Source organism: Ruditapes philippinarum, unplaced genomic scaffold, assembly GCF_026571515.1.
Source record: "Ruditapes philippinarum isolate M1 unplaced genomic scaffold, ASM2657151v2 ctg455_1_1_1_1, whole genome shotgun sequence".
NCBI classification, from domain to species: Eukaryota; Metazoa; Mollusca; class Bivalvia; order Venerida; family Veneridae; genus Ruditapes; species Ruditapes philippinarum.
The window spans coordinates 408017-423125 of NW_026863235.1; the positions used below are offsets into that span (position 1 = coordinate 408017).

Here is a 15109-nt window from a genome sequence, read left to right on the forward strand (position 1 = left end):
TAATATACCTTTCAATACATTAAGGTATACATGTAGATTTTCATATGTTTAGCGCGTTGCAATGAACACTTTCTTAATTGAACATTTTCTACTATTAATCAATTTAAAAATATTGCATATGAAAGAATAGTCTATCATCACTTGTGCATGAGATTAAAGAGTTTATCAACAGTTAAAGATTAATGCACCTTTTCTTGTGCATTAACACCTGTAGAAGTATGAGGAAACATTTCAAGGGTTGCCCTGCAACATGAGGTATTTAAGAAGTCTTAGTGTTCTTGCATAAAAAAATACATAAACTCTATTCTTGCATAAAAGTAAACATTTAAGTAAGGTCAGTTTTGGGAGTTTTCATGAGTTTTAATGCATGTGTTCATCTCTATTTATGAAGATCTTTGTGTACAATTTCTATGCAAGAATAGTTTTTCCATGCAAGAATGAGGGAATTATTGTTGATTGATCTGCTCATTGACAAAATGTTCTAGGGATAAATATGTAGTCATTTTGTGGCGGTTGAATGTATTTGGAACTATCAGTTCATGAACAAGCAGAATAGCATCTGGCCGGCCAACAAGGACATGTAGACATGTCTGACTCTAGTACTATTGGCTTAATCATGTCAGTATTTTTGTTAGTACTCAAAGAACAATTATTTTTGCATACTGTATTCCTAGAAAAGATTTCGCGCATTTTAAGTTAGCGCTTTTCGCGGTAGGCATGATTCCGCGAATGTTTATAGCCGCGAATATGACACTTATAACAAATCCGCGAACATTTCTAGCTTCAATCAAATATAACATAAAAAGTGCAGAATATTTATTATAATCTACTTATACAAAAAAAAACACACAAAAACACAGGTGCTTTAGAAATGTGTAAAGAATAATTTATGTATGTTATTGATACTAGTTTGCACGCTGAAAAAGAAAATATCAATTATTAGTAATTATCATGCTTATTGACGGTTAGTCACGGCGTTGACAAACGCATTTACAGTTTGTGAACATTGAATGACTTGGATTTTATTTGCTTGGAGTAGGTGTAATCCTTTGTTAAAAGTACAAAGCGATCAAGTGCTACATTGATAAACAACTGTTATGTTGTTATAATAAAAGCGATGTACAGCCCGATAATGTGTAAAAATTACGTATCGACAATTTGAAGAAAAAGTCAGTTATGATTCAAATGAGAATAAAAGCTAACGTGTCTGACTAAATCTTACTTAATCACATAATGAAAAAGGTAAGGAAACATGAAAGTAGTCAATAGATGAAAATGTATCGAGTAACGTTGCGCTTAAGGCGCGACTTGTCAAAAAAATAAAATAATTAAAAGCACCCAACAGGCAAGGTCATGCATCAAAAACGTAGCCTCCAAAAACTGTAATTTAGGCCGTAGCGACTTATCATTTGCGGAATTCGCGGTTACTACATATCCGCGAAAGTTTGTCTCCGCGAAAATGCCGACGTTGAGAAAAACGCGAAATATTGTATCCGCGAACATTTCTAGGAATACAGTATCAGACTGGCATTTCTGTTAGTTTTACCCATGTCGGAAATTTCATCTGGCATTTGGGGTGCCAGATGTATCGCTTGCTGAACAATGGCATGCTTATGATGACGTAATTTTACTGTTATGAATGAAGTTGTAATTTCATATGCAGTTGTAAGAAAATAGTTACATGTGTAATGACATAAATTTCTTTGGAAAATTGTTTTATTAAGGTAAAGTGTTTAAAATATAATGGAATATGGTAGAATATGCAAGAAAAAATATCTGACATATGTTTGCGGTTCAGATCGGAATATCTGTTCCTCGGGGACCTGTCTGAACCACAACATATGACATTTATTATTATTGCTGCAAAAGACAGATTTTATGACAGTTATTATTATTGTTGTTAAGTTATCATTATTGTTGTTACAGACAGATTTTGAGGAGAGAGAGGGAGAGATACAACAGAAGATTGATGAACTAAGGGACAACAAGACTAAACTTGAACAAAATGATAAAATCAAGAGGGAAATGATGGTAAGTTGAATAACATAGATTGTCACCTTAGTGCAATAACCAATTAACTCGTATTAAATTTAGAAGAACTTATTCCATTACTGCACTAAGGTGACAAATTATTCAGTTCTCATGCTCCAGAAAGGCATTTTTATGCCTCTCACCTTTTGATTTGGGGCAAATTGGTTTGTTTTCTCTGTCTGTCAGTTTGTCTTTTGGCAAACAACCTTAGCTCTAACAACTTAGCTAGATCCCTCAAATTTGAACATAATATGAACCTGGATAACCGCTTAATTTATGTACTTAAAAGTGAACAGAAGTATGAAAACAGAATAAATTCAACAAATCTTGTATGATTGTTGGTAACGTGGAGATCTTATTAGGAAATAGATATCAATTTTTAGTGCATTGTAAAATAATGCACGGTTTGAGTTCAAATGCACAGGAATATAAATACGAAGATGATATAATAACAAAGTATTTGAACGATAAACTGCATTATTTTTCTAAAATGCAAGAAATATTAATATCTTTTTCAATTCTAACATGCTGATAAAACAAAAGAATTGTTAAAAATATGTTGAACTACATGTACATCAAGCTTAGAAATAAATTTCCTGATGTATAAATTTCTTGAAATATAAGATACGTATAAATTTCTTGACATATAAGATGTGTATGTATTTTTGTATTTTATGCTGTGCGTATATGGGGTAATAATGCACTTACTTGCCCTATCTATTTGATAAGGCACTAGTATGAATCGTGTTGGATTATATTTTACAGCTGGATAACAGAGAGAAGATAAAAGAAATCAACAGGAAGTTGAGTGCCATAGAAGCTTCTGGAGGTAGACTAGATCAGATTAAGAGAGAACTTAAGAGACATGTATGTTCATAGCATATAATACTGCATGTTTGTAATGTCACTTTTCATTGGATAATTGTGAATTGTCAATTCATAAGGAAATCTCACACTTTTCTTTAAAATATGATGCTATCTGTATTATAAAATCATTATAAATATTTCTAACAGATAATGTGGTGGTATATAAACGGTTGTTTGTAATATAACCTTTGCCTCTTTCCAAACAACCATGCCAAAATAACTACCAGAATGTGTGTTAAAATCAACATTTCAATGAAAACAGACTTTCATGCATTCAAAACTTTCATAACAGGACCTTTGATAGTGATGCTAATGGAAATATTACTGCAATAGCTTGGTGGGTGTGGAGAGACAGCACAGCTTAAAAGTGTGTTTTAATACTGACCTTGTAGTATTTACAATAATATATTTTTACAATGTTGTACTGATTGTATGGTTATAGGAACATGATCTTCAGACTCAGGAATCTTCTGTCAACACTGATGAACTGAAGCAGGAAATAGCAGAATTGTCGAAGGAAAAGTCTAAAATGGAGGCTAAAATTAGTGAACTTAAGTAGGTATCAGGTGATTTAGCCTGAAAATGAAACTTAAATACACAAACATTATAAGTTTTTTCACATGGACATAAAATGAAACATCTGGATGCTGGTTTTTGCATGGAATACATTCAGTACATATCACATCATATTCAACAACTAAAAAGTACATATCTGTTTTATTATATAATCTATAAATAGCTTTTATATGGCTTATAACATCTGCCATTGCATACGACGGAAATCATTGTTTTTCAGCTTGTCTACTGTTTCCATAATTTGGCCCTTTCCATTGGCATGCTACTCCCTATTTTTCTTAAAAATGAAAAACGGTCACTAAAATAGACTTATTTGACTCTTATGTACACCCAACACAACGTTTCATTAGAATAATAATAACAACAAACTTGGCGTGACGTCACGTCAAAGTCTCGCGTCTTTTAGGGATTTCCAGAAAATCTATTTTTAGAAGAAAAACAGGTGAATATACTCTGAAAATCTATTTTTAGGAAAAAAAACAGTGAATATACTCTGATATTGACCTGTTATTTTTTACAAAAAGTTGCTTGTTAGCCAATCAGTGAAAGGCATTTCAAAGCTATTTATAGATTATATAATAAAAATGATTATTTTCAGTTCCGAGATGAATAGGCTTCATTTACAGTCTAGTGCCCAGGCTGAACTTGACATGCTGAAGAAAGATAAAGCTTCCAAAGAGGAAAATATTAGAAGATTGTAAGTCACTCACTATTGTTGTAAAAGTGTCATATAGGAAATCTAGTTGAAAACAGGTTTAGCTTGACTGTTGAAAGAATAGGGACAGCTATTTTACTCATTCAGGCATCATTGTTAACATCATAATTGAGTTTTTGTGTATCTCCAAAACAACTGAAGGGAATGGGTTGAAACTTCACACAAGATGACAGGTCTTTTACTCTAATATGGATTTTGAGACAATTATGGTCCTTTTTGAAAATTCTACATTATCTAGGCTCTTGTGTGACTATCAAGCACTGAGAATAGTTTAGCATGCTGTTCTACTGACAGCTCTTTTTTATTTCAGAAAAATTACAATTATGTTTCATTTATATATCACAGTTTATATAGATTGTAAAACAAGCAAAATTCATATTAAAATGGCTATGGAACATTTATAAACAAATCATAAAATTAAAGTACAATGTATTAATGACAATGTGTTACTTTTTGTAGATTATCAAAAGAAAAATTTTCATTTACAAGTTGTTATAGTAGTTAATTCTTGATATTTTCCAATTGTTACATTTGTATGAATATTAAAACAATAACAAGTGAAAAAGATAAAGTAATATATTTTAATGACCTGGAATATTTTAGGAAAGCAAAGCGTGAGGACACTGTGAAGTATCTGTTAAATCATGCACCTGGCAAAAATATCCGAGGTGAACTCGAAGATTATATCAGGTATTTAAACTGTTTTCTTTACAGTTATTGATATGTCATATTGTTGAAGCCTTAAATTCTACTGGAATCTAAAGTGATTAGTCCTTGTCACCAGTATAGAGCCAGGCTGGCATGCACATCTGTGCAGTCTGATCAGGTTCAAGACTGTTTCATATTGATGTCCCCAAAATTGAAAATGGACCGATCCAAAAAGGAAAGATGGACAAGTCCATTTTAGAAATTCAGCAGGTTAACAGTTTAAGAAATAGGAAACATATATTAAAGTTGAATTAATGGTATATTATTAATTATAATATTTAATTATAAAAATAACAAATTGCAGTTATAAAAAATGGCATAGACATTTTCCATGTTTCGATTGACTCAATCATAGAGTATAAACTACATTTCTAAAATTGGATTTATTTTTTGCAGCAATCAAAATGAGGATGTAAAGAAATGTTCGGCTAAAATGAACCAGATAAAAAATACAATGTCAAAAATGGAAACTGAGAGAAAAATGGGCATGTAAGTGAGTTTTACGGTTATTCTGACGTATATTTTGCAATTCTTTATTTGTTTGAAACATTTACTGGTAATTCTGTACTTCCTGTTTTTAAGATTTGGTAAAAATTTGTAATTCCTGTTTTAAGTTTCCATGAAAATTTATGAATGATTAAATTTAGTTATTGAACATTATCGATGATGATGTTGTTTTACTGGCAATGCAAGTTCAAGTTATATGTTATGTTGCCTTTCAATTAAAGATAATTTCATTTGAAGAATGTATCAGGTTATAAAATTTCTTTACCCCATGTTTTACAGGGAACAACTGAAAAAGAAGGAGGCAGAACTTAAAGGTAATTCTAGTAAAAATTCTGCTGTTATGAATGAAGTTGTAAATTCAAAGGCTACTATAAGAAAAAGTGCTAAATTGAAACAAATTTTTTTCTTTATTTCTTTCTGAAATATTTCTGAAATATAATTTTTATGTACTGTGCAATAAAAAAATAATCAAACACTGCCTGTCATTACAGACAGGAATATATAGCTTCCAGGTAACTGTGTAGTGGAAACTCAGCAAATTTTCATTAACGTTATAAACAGTAACCCTCTAGTAAGATATTCTGGTCTGTACTGTCACCTTGGTGTAAGGTTCATACAGATCTATATTGGTTGCATGGGTAGAACTACTTGATGCCAGCATGTTACAGGTTATACTATTACTATTACCTTGTAAGAAATTAATGAGTATATATTAATGTATCAACACATTACTATAAACTGATTTAGATAACATGTTGCTTAAGCCAGAAAATATAGATACTGCGATATGACTTAAATTATTGTATATATTTATGATCAATGGGTATATAATAAGTATTGTCATATTTAGGACTTGAAGAAAGGGTATACAATGTGTGTGGAAGTCAGAATTTCGATGAAGGACTCTCAACCATTCAGGAAAAAATGGAGAAGGTCAGAGAGTAAGTTGGAAAATTTACCACAGAACCTACAACACAACTTTTTTTATGTAAAAATTTTGTGTTTGATTTAACTTTTTAAAGGCTGGTTTTACCCTTGCATCCTTCATGTCACCCTTCTCCAAGAGCATCATCATGTGTTGTTGATAATGGACCTCTACTGTTTAGGTTAAAGTCTGAGGTGCTTAGATTTGATTTTTCTTAGAGCAAATTGTATTCTGCGGTGTCAAATTTTTTATCTTGAGCATCCATTGGTGTAAGAGATATTTTTGTGTTATAGATACTTTTATTTTATCATCAGTGATATTAGATATGATTTTGAACATCAGAAACGTTAGTATTTTATGTATAGTGTATTAGGTCAATGACTTTTAGAAGAAAAACCTCTCACTTTTATGGGATTTGAAATTTTCATTGATTTAGCAGATTTTTTTTCATCTGGAAAAGTGATTTAGCAAGCTTATGAAAGGCTTGCATTTCTATCCATTTAAGTTCAAAGAGGCAGCTAGAGGTAATTTTGGAAGAAAACTGAAAATTTATCATATACTTACTTGATGTGACTAAAATTAAACAAAAGTTACAAAACTTATCCGTCATCCACCTTATTTTACAGTCAACGTGGGTCATTACTTGGTGCTCAACATTTCTTCAAGAAATATGCGAAAGATTTAGAGAAAGATGATCCATGTTGTCCATTATGTCACAGAGGCTTTGATACACAACAAGATGTCCGTGAACTTGTGCTAGAGGTAGGTCTTTGTCCATGTTTATGCCTTGTAAAACTAAATATTTCTTAACATGGCATTTTTACCCTATGAACAACATTGTAAAATGGTTGTTGAGGAATAGCAACAGATCAACAGAATTCAGATCATTTTATCACTCACCTGTTAAGGACCTTCTTGAATTCTTTCCTGTAAAGATGATATCCTTTTAGCTTATGAAAGGTTGATGTTTCCATTTTGGGGAAAGGTGGAGACAGACTTGTTCCTTAAATAATGTAGGTAGAGGCACCTGAGGTATCCTTCAAGCAAAACTTACGTCCTAGCTCTGTATTCATTCAGGCTTTTTAATGGTAATCATTTAATGTTTGTAAACACTATAAGCTTTTATATATTAATTTTCAAAAAAAGACATGAAGCAGTTCTGCGCTCGTAAATTCAATGTGGCATACTGCCCTGATCTGAAGGGTAAACTACCAACATCATGTAACGGTGTCTTTCAGTTTAATACATCATTTTGGCATTATGCTTACCTTAAACCCCAACATCAGTACTATTTGTTTTAAGAAGTGCTGCTTGATTCATACAATATAAATTCTGTAAATTAATCAAATGATTATAGAGTTATCATATTTGATCATATGTCTGCATATCCCAAACTTTATCAAATTCAAACTCATATCCATCTTGAACTTATTTCCATCTTGATTTAGGTTAAACTAACTTTTAAGGTATTCATACGGTAATTGATTTTCCTATGATTTATACCATTTATGTATTATATAGTTAAAGGAGAAGTTCAGGATGGTACAGTACCCAGCAATGATTTATATATATTTCAGTTAAAGGAGAAGTTAAAGATGGTACCCAGCAATGATTTATATATTTCAGTTAAAGGAGAAGTTAAGGATGGTACCCAGCAATGATTTATATATTTCAGTTAAAGGAGAAGTTAAAGATGGTACCCAGCAATGATTTATATATTTCAGTTAAAGGAGAAATTAAGGATGGTACCCAGCAAGTTAAAGACAGCTGATGAAGAGATTGATGAATGCCAGGAGAAATATGATGCCCTGATGCAGCTTAAACCTCTCCGAGAAAATGTACGTGGTTTATACACTTGTGTGTATTTGTTGATACAAGTTTTTGTAACTGCAAAGATATTCTGACAGAAATAAGTTTAGCAAGTTCTGTAAGGGTACATACAGATTTAGGTACAATGTATGTATACATGCTTTTTGCGGTAATACTGAGTAGCTTGACCTATACCATAGATTTCCTGTACAGGTTTACACAGCCCTTAACAGGGCTTCCTCCACCTTTTCATATTGTCTAGGGTTTCTTAACATTATGTTCTCATTGGCCGCCATACAGTAACCTACTTTTGGCTCAAAATTAACCGTATAAGGGCATCTAGGGTCTGTACTTGACAGAGAAAGCTGCTAATTGTGCCTTAATGGGCGGTCATTTAGCATGAAATTCAGTCAGTCAGTCCTAATTAGTTGTATTTGTATGAATTACATCTAGTGGTATTGGCCAATATTGTCTTACATATGAAAACATAATTTTATGAAAAACACAAGGAAATCTTAGTTAGTATTTAGATTTTGATTACCTACACTGTAACTGTTTAGTAATGAATTAGTATTTAAATATGAATAACTGTTTCATATTTCAGATGGAGAAACTAGAAGAGTCTGAAATACCACAGCTAAAGTCAAGTTTAAAGAAGACACAAGATGAGATACATAAACAGAAAGAGGACCTTACCAATGTATGTCTATCTGTATTTACTTTTGACAATTTGTTAACCTGTTTTTCCCAACAGTAAAATCTGGTTATTAAATTGATGAATGTCTGCAGGTGGACATTGGTTGGCAAAAACAATATCTTTCATCCCATGTCCTACACATGTCCTACATTTCTCAATGTAATTCAACCATGCCTATACAGAATGATTGCCATCAAGTTCTTTAGCATGTTTTATCTGAAATTTGTGATTCAAATCAGTTTTTGGAAACTTATGGCCCCTTGTTATTTATTTTTATCTTTTTTCACATATGTAATATTGGTTGAAAACCTTGTTTCTTTGTTAAGTAATGGACATGAATGTTATAATTTTCACCAATGTAATGATTTCAGAATAAAATCAGATACTCATAGGTCTCTACTATAGAACATCTTTCTGCTCGTTGGTCACTATGCTTGCATGATTTGAAAAAATTTCTTCTTATTTGTTCTCGACATCTGTTTTATTAGAGTAACCTTCACTTAAACAAAGACTTGTCATATTGTAGATAGAGGAAGAATTAAAGATAAAAGAGGATGATGAAGCTATGGCTAAACAAATACAACCAGATATCGTTATGATGGACAGATACTTTGGTGATGTATCGGAACTAGACAAGAAAATTGCAATGCAAGCAGCAAAACTCTCAGGGGGAGGTTAGTAAGCTTTAAAGTTGTGTGGATGTTGAGGGAAGACATTTCTTAAACATAATCCGCTCAAGAATTTCAATATTTTCTGCTTATTGGCTGATTGTCACAAATGTTTAAATTTCAATGACTGTTTAAAATGATCTATATGTATGAGTTGATGTACTGTTTAAGTGGATATTTCCACATGCTGAAAAGTAAGCGATTTAAGAATTCCAGACATTTCACGCGTGGAAATATTCGCAAATTGTGAGGGTAGAATTAAATGACAGGTGTGTTGATATTTACTCTAGAGGTAATTTTACCGATTTTCGCAAATTCTGGAAATTAAACTATATTTCCACGTCACCAAATTAACCATTTATACAGTACATAAAAATTTGAACCACCAATACACTTTTCATATCAGGGATGTCCTTTGATTTGAATAACATTTATTCTTTTATGATAAACTACATACACTTTTCTGTATCAATATTTTCAGACTCTGGGAGGACTCTTCAGATGGTTATTGATGAGAAGGAGGATTTGCAGGTCAAAGTGTATGTATTTAATCATAAAATATTTACATTGATACTTTCTTGTCAACAATATTGCTTGATTGTTGAATATTCAGTTGACTTTGTGAGAAAAAAAGATTGTCTTGTCAACAAATTGCTTGATTGTTGGACTTTTAGTTAGCTGTGTGAAAAAAAGATGTTTATGTTGGGACGTCAGGGACTGGGTGGTTATGCTTGTTGATTTCAAACCAGCTGACCCTCACTGCTTTGGGTCCGGATCCCACCAGGGACTTTGTATTCTAAAGGAAGCTTTCCAGCTAGCTTACAGAACATTGGTGGTTCTACTTAGGTGCCTGTTTGTACCAGAAATAATGCACAGAGGCACAACTGAGGTCTAAATCCTCTAGTACAGCTGGAATTTTTTTCAGTTGCTGATAGGAATGTTACAGTATTTGAAAATATTGTGTTTGTTTATATTACCTTCCTTTAATATGAGTCAACATACCATGAAGTTAAATGGGACCCAACAATTACAGTAAACTTTTTAACTGTAAATCAGTAACACTATATATAACAATGTTGATTTTGTCTATATTTTCCAATTTCAGAGATTCATCAACAAGGAGTTTGGATCATAAGCGTCAGAAGTTGGCGGACCACTCGGAACAGGTACAAATATTGAGAGCTACCATAAACAGTCTGAAGGAAGAAAAGTTTGGTATTGAAAGTGACTTACAACAGAGAATCAAACTGGAAGAAGACAAAGGAAATCTAGAGTCAGAGAATACTATGCATGAACAGGATATAAAGGTTGGTTAGTTTGTTTTGTTGTTTGTTTGTTAGCTCACCTGAGCACGAAGTGCTCAAAGGTGAGCTTTTGTCATCACTCTGCGTCCGTCGTGCGTCCTTCAAAAAATGGCGTCAAACTTTTCAAACAACATCTCCTCCTAAACTACATGGCCAATTGCAACCAAACTTTACAGAAATGATCCTTAGGTGGACCCCTTTCAAAGTTGTTCAAAAATTTAAATTCCATTAAAAACTCTGGTTGCCATGGCAACCAATAAGAAAAACTTAAAAAATCTTCTTCTAAAAAACCGTAAGAGCTAAAGCTTAGATATTTGGCATGAAAATTCTTCTAATGAGTGCCTACCAAGTTTGTTCAAATCAAAGCCCTAGGGTCAAAATTGGCCCCGCCCAAGGGGGTCATTGATTTTCCCTATATGCATATAGTAAAAACTTAAAAAATCTTCTTTTAAAGAACTCAAAGAGCTAGAGCTAAGATATTTAGCATGAAACATGTTCTAATGGGTGTCTACCAAGTTTGTTCAAATAAAAGCCCTGGGGTCAAAATTGGCTCCGCCCCGGGGGTCATTGATTTTCCTTATATGTGTATAGCAAAAACTTAAAAAATCTTCTTTAAAAAAAACCCAAATAGCTGGAGTTTAGCTATTAAGCATGAAACATCTTCTAGTGAGTGTCTACAAAGTTTGTTCAAATCAAAGCCCTAGGGTCAAAATTGGCCCCGCCCGGGGGTCATTGATTTTCCTTATATGACTGTGTATAGCAAAAAACTTAAAAATCTTCTTTGAAAAAACCCAGATAGCTAGTGTTTAGATATAAAGCATGAAACATCTTCTAGTGAGTGTCTACCAAGTTTGTTCAAATAAAAGCCTTAGGGTCAAAATTGGCCCCGCCCCAGGGTGTCTTTGATTTTCCCTATATGCATATAGTTAAAAACTTAAAAATCTTCTTTTAAAGAACCCAAAGAGCTAGAGCTAAGATATTTAGCACGAAACATCTTCTAATGAGTGTCTACAAAGTTTGTTCAAATAAAAGCCCTAGGGTCAAAATTGGCCCCGCCCCCGGGGGTCATTGATTTTCCCTATGTGCATATAGTAAAAACTTAAAAAATCTTCTTTTAAAGAACTGAAAGAGCTAGAGCTAAGATATTTAGCATGAAACATGTTCTCATGGGTGTCTATATATATACACAGTCACATTCCTCCATTTACGTTTTATATAAATGTATATATATATATATATATATATAGATATATATATATATACATATATATATACATATTATGTATATATATATATCATATATATATATATATACATAATATGTATATATATATGTATATATATATACATATACATATATATATATATATATATATATATATATTTATACATGCATACATATACAACCAAGTTTGTTCAAATAAAAGCCCTGGGGTTTAAACTGGCCCCGCTCCAGGGGCCTATATACAGGTGAGCGACTTTGGGCCATCATGGCCCTCTTGTTTGTTGTTGGGGGGCTTTTTTGGAGGGGGGGGGGGATTCTAAAAACTTCTGAAGATAACACTTTATTTGTGTGAAAATTATTAAATTTAGTATTATAAATTCTATAGCCTGCTTTAAAGTTACATTAAATAAATATGTAAAAAATATTTTGCCGTCGGCCTAAAAATCAGACATTCTACAGTTTCATTAACCTGTTTAATAGTTTTGTTGTAAATCTCATCAAATATTGTTCATAAATTAGGATTTTAAACGGGAAACCCCACGGTAACACTAAAGTTCGTATACGAATTTTAACATGCAAATAAGATTATAATGAGCTCGTGTATGCGCTACGTCACAATTTATTAGTTTCTATCCGGAACACAGCAAATGTGATATTTTCTTGTGCAAACACACTTTAACCGTTTAAGCTTCACGGTGCACTAAACGTGGGGTTCAGTGAAAGTAATCATCTCGTAAAAAGATGAAATTTGTATGAAAACATCCGTTACAATGCGGAAATATACCGTTAAATTAGGACTGCCACTTATAGTCATGTTTGTTGATTTAATATTGATGTAATGATGATCCGAAGGCGGAGTTTCTCATGCAAACAGAAATTGTACTTCCCATTTGCCACAATGAGGTTACCTATTTTTATGCTAATAAAACTAATTTTGGTTGTTTGGACACCAAAATAACACCTGGAGTCGATATAAAACCCAATTTATTAATGAAATGTCGCTATTTAGTTTTTTATGAAATTTATTAAATGTAACTTTAACTTCAAAGTGTAGCTTAATGTGTGTTTGACATCATAAAAAATTGATTTTTGTCACAAATATGCATATAACATATTCTTGTGAAGCCCAAATAAAGCTATTCGGACCTTTTATATATTTGTTATTGCTGATATATACATGTAATAACCTTTACTTAATTAATATGTATATTTTTCAGGATACAGCAGAAAAGTTGAGACCCATACAAGTAAGTTTTTATTTCTAGCTTATATATAAATTTTGTTCTACCCCTACCACAGACTTTATTGGAATCACATTGTGGTGTCTGCCAGTCAGTTTGTCTGCAGTCAGTCTTTTTTATCGATCTGTCTTACCCAAGATCCTTTAGATTATGAGCTTCATTCCATCCATAATCTTAGATAAAAAAAGGGAGGAAACCACATCAACTGAAAATGTCACTGATTTATGTGGATAAATGAGACTTGATGATTACAGAAAAAGCCCAGAAACTTAAATGTTGGTACAGACATACTGTTTAAATGGAATATGGGGTGATTTCTTTTGTTATATTCTTCTGTTTAATAGAGGGCCATAATGTCCCCTTATTCTTATGTAACTGAGTGAAGTTGTTTGTCGTCTTTGTTTTGCTTACAGTTAGATTTAGTTTCTGTCTCACTGTGCCTTCTCTATACATCCTGCAACACTTGAAGTTTTATTCACATGCACGTAAAATTGTTTTGTGACAGTCTCTTGTTACTTATTAAGTCATGAAAATGGAGATTATTATGGTTTTAAAGTTTCTGGCTGCTCTACTTGTGGGTAGAAATTATAATATGTGTAAACATTAAACATCATTTCAGAGTAAGATGGACAGATTAAGAACGGAAAAAGAAGATTTGGTAAAAAAGAAAGAGGAAAAGTTAGAAACTGCAAAAGCAGAGGTTTGTCTGTTTCTCTTGAATATTTTAAATTTATAAAATCAATTGTGACTTTTCTTGATTATTTATAATGTCGAGTCCGCTGGCGGTGAGCTCAACTTATTTGCCACTTTTGGCGTATTTTTGTGCCCCCACTATAGGAGGGGGGGGGGGGGCATTTAGATTTACCCTTGTCAGTCTGTCCATCCGGCCGTCCTTCCGCACTCACAGGACAGTAATTATGTGGCTAGAGGGACAATAGGTAACTGTTCTTTTTCTTTGATTTCATTCATTCCGTAATGCTTTTATGGGGCTATTTACTTTTGTGTGGCTAAAAAGAACAATAGAGAGAACAATAGAGTAACCACATAATTACTGTCCTGTGAGAACATCCATCCATCCCCTTTTTGTGTGGCACATAGCTCAAAAAGTAACTGAAACCTTACTGGAATGTTGATCAGCATGTGTAGTTGTGCAGTTTGTCTGAAATAATGCACAGAAGGTCACCTGAGGTCTTCCTGCACTAGTAAAGCTGGAAAGTCGCCATATGTCCTTTACTGTGTTTGTGCTACGTAAAACCCAACCCAAATAATGTTTAATAAGACTGTCAAGGTATATAATCCAAATAACATTCTAATGCAGACATACTTTTGGAAAAATCCTTATTTTGAAAGAAATTCGAATTTTATGAAAAGATATATATTTCCTGTACATGTTGTATTGTTAATGAAATTTTTGAATCCTATATTTAAGAAGTAAATGATTTCTATAACATGTATAATTTACAATTTGTATATTGGGTATTTTAAGGTTAAGATTTTATTTTATGTATTTTAAGGTTGAGATAGTGAAAGGCCATGCTAGTCAAGTGAAGAATATTAATCAGGATATTAAAAGGTTTGAAGCTGATGAAACTTTTTACATGTGTGTTAAAAAAAAGATTTTTTCTTAACATTGTCATAACATTGAAACTTAAGAGGTGTCTGTGGCTGAGTGGTTATGGTTGTTGACTTCAAACACTTGCCCCTAACTGCTGTGGGTTTCATTCTCTCCAGGGACTTTGAATTTTTATATGAGAGGAAGCTATCCAGCTAGGTTACAGAATATCAGCAGTTTTACTCAGGTGCCTGTTTGTGTCTGAAATAAAGCATGGAGAGGCA

The 15109-nt window shown here is 32.6% G+C and overlaps 1 protein-coding gene across 3 annotated transcripts in view; it reads left to right on the plus strand.

Annotated features, from left to right (window-relative positions):
* LOC132721555 (DNA repair protein RAD50-like) overlaps window positions 1-15109 on the plus strand; it is a 50263-nt gene that overhangs the window by 12682 nt on the left and 22472 nt on the right. For 2 of the 3 annotated variants that reach the window (XM_060705879.1, XM_060705880.1), the window contains exons 16-32: window positions 1927-2031; window positions 2797-2898; window positions 3341-3453; window positions 4073-4171; window positions 4793-4879; window positions 5294-5386; window positions 5684-5718; window positions 6255-6345; window positions 6956-7091; window positions 8054-8167; window positions 8743-8838; window positions 9362-9509; window positions 9985-10042; window positions 10609-10810; window positions 13250-13279; window positions 13893-13973; window positions 14788-14846. In XM_060705879.1, the coding sequence (XP_060561862.1) occupies window positions 1927-2031; window positions 2797-2898; window positions 3341-3453; window positions 4073-4171; window positions 4793-4879; window positions 5294-5386; window positions 5684-5718; window positions 6255-6345; window positions 6956-7091; window positions 8054-8167; window positions 8743-8838; window positions 9362-9509; window positions 9985-10042; window positions 10609-10810; window positions 13250-13279; window positions 13893-13973; window positions 14788-14846 (1649 nt within the window). The remainder of the gene's footprint in view (window positions 1-1926; window positions 2032-2796; window positions 2899-3340; window positions 3454-4072; window positions 4172-4792; window positions 4880-5293; window positions 5387-5683; window positions 5719-6254; window positions 6346-6955; window positions 7092-8053; window positions 8168-8742; window positions 8839-9361; window positions 9510-9984; window positions 10043-10608; window positions 10811-13249; window positions 13280-13892; window positions 13974-14787; window positions 14847-15109) is intronic. The other variant, XM_060705881.1, reaches the window with a different exon arrangement.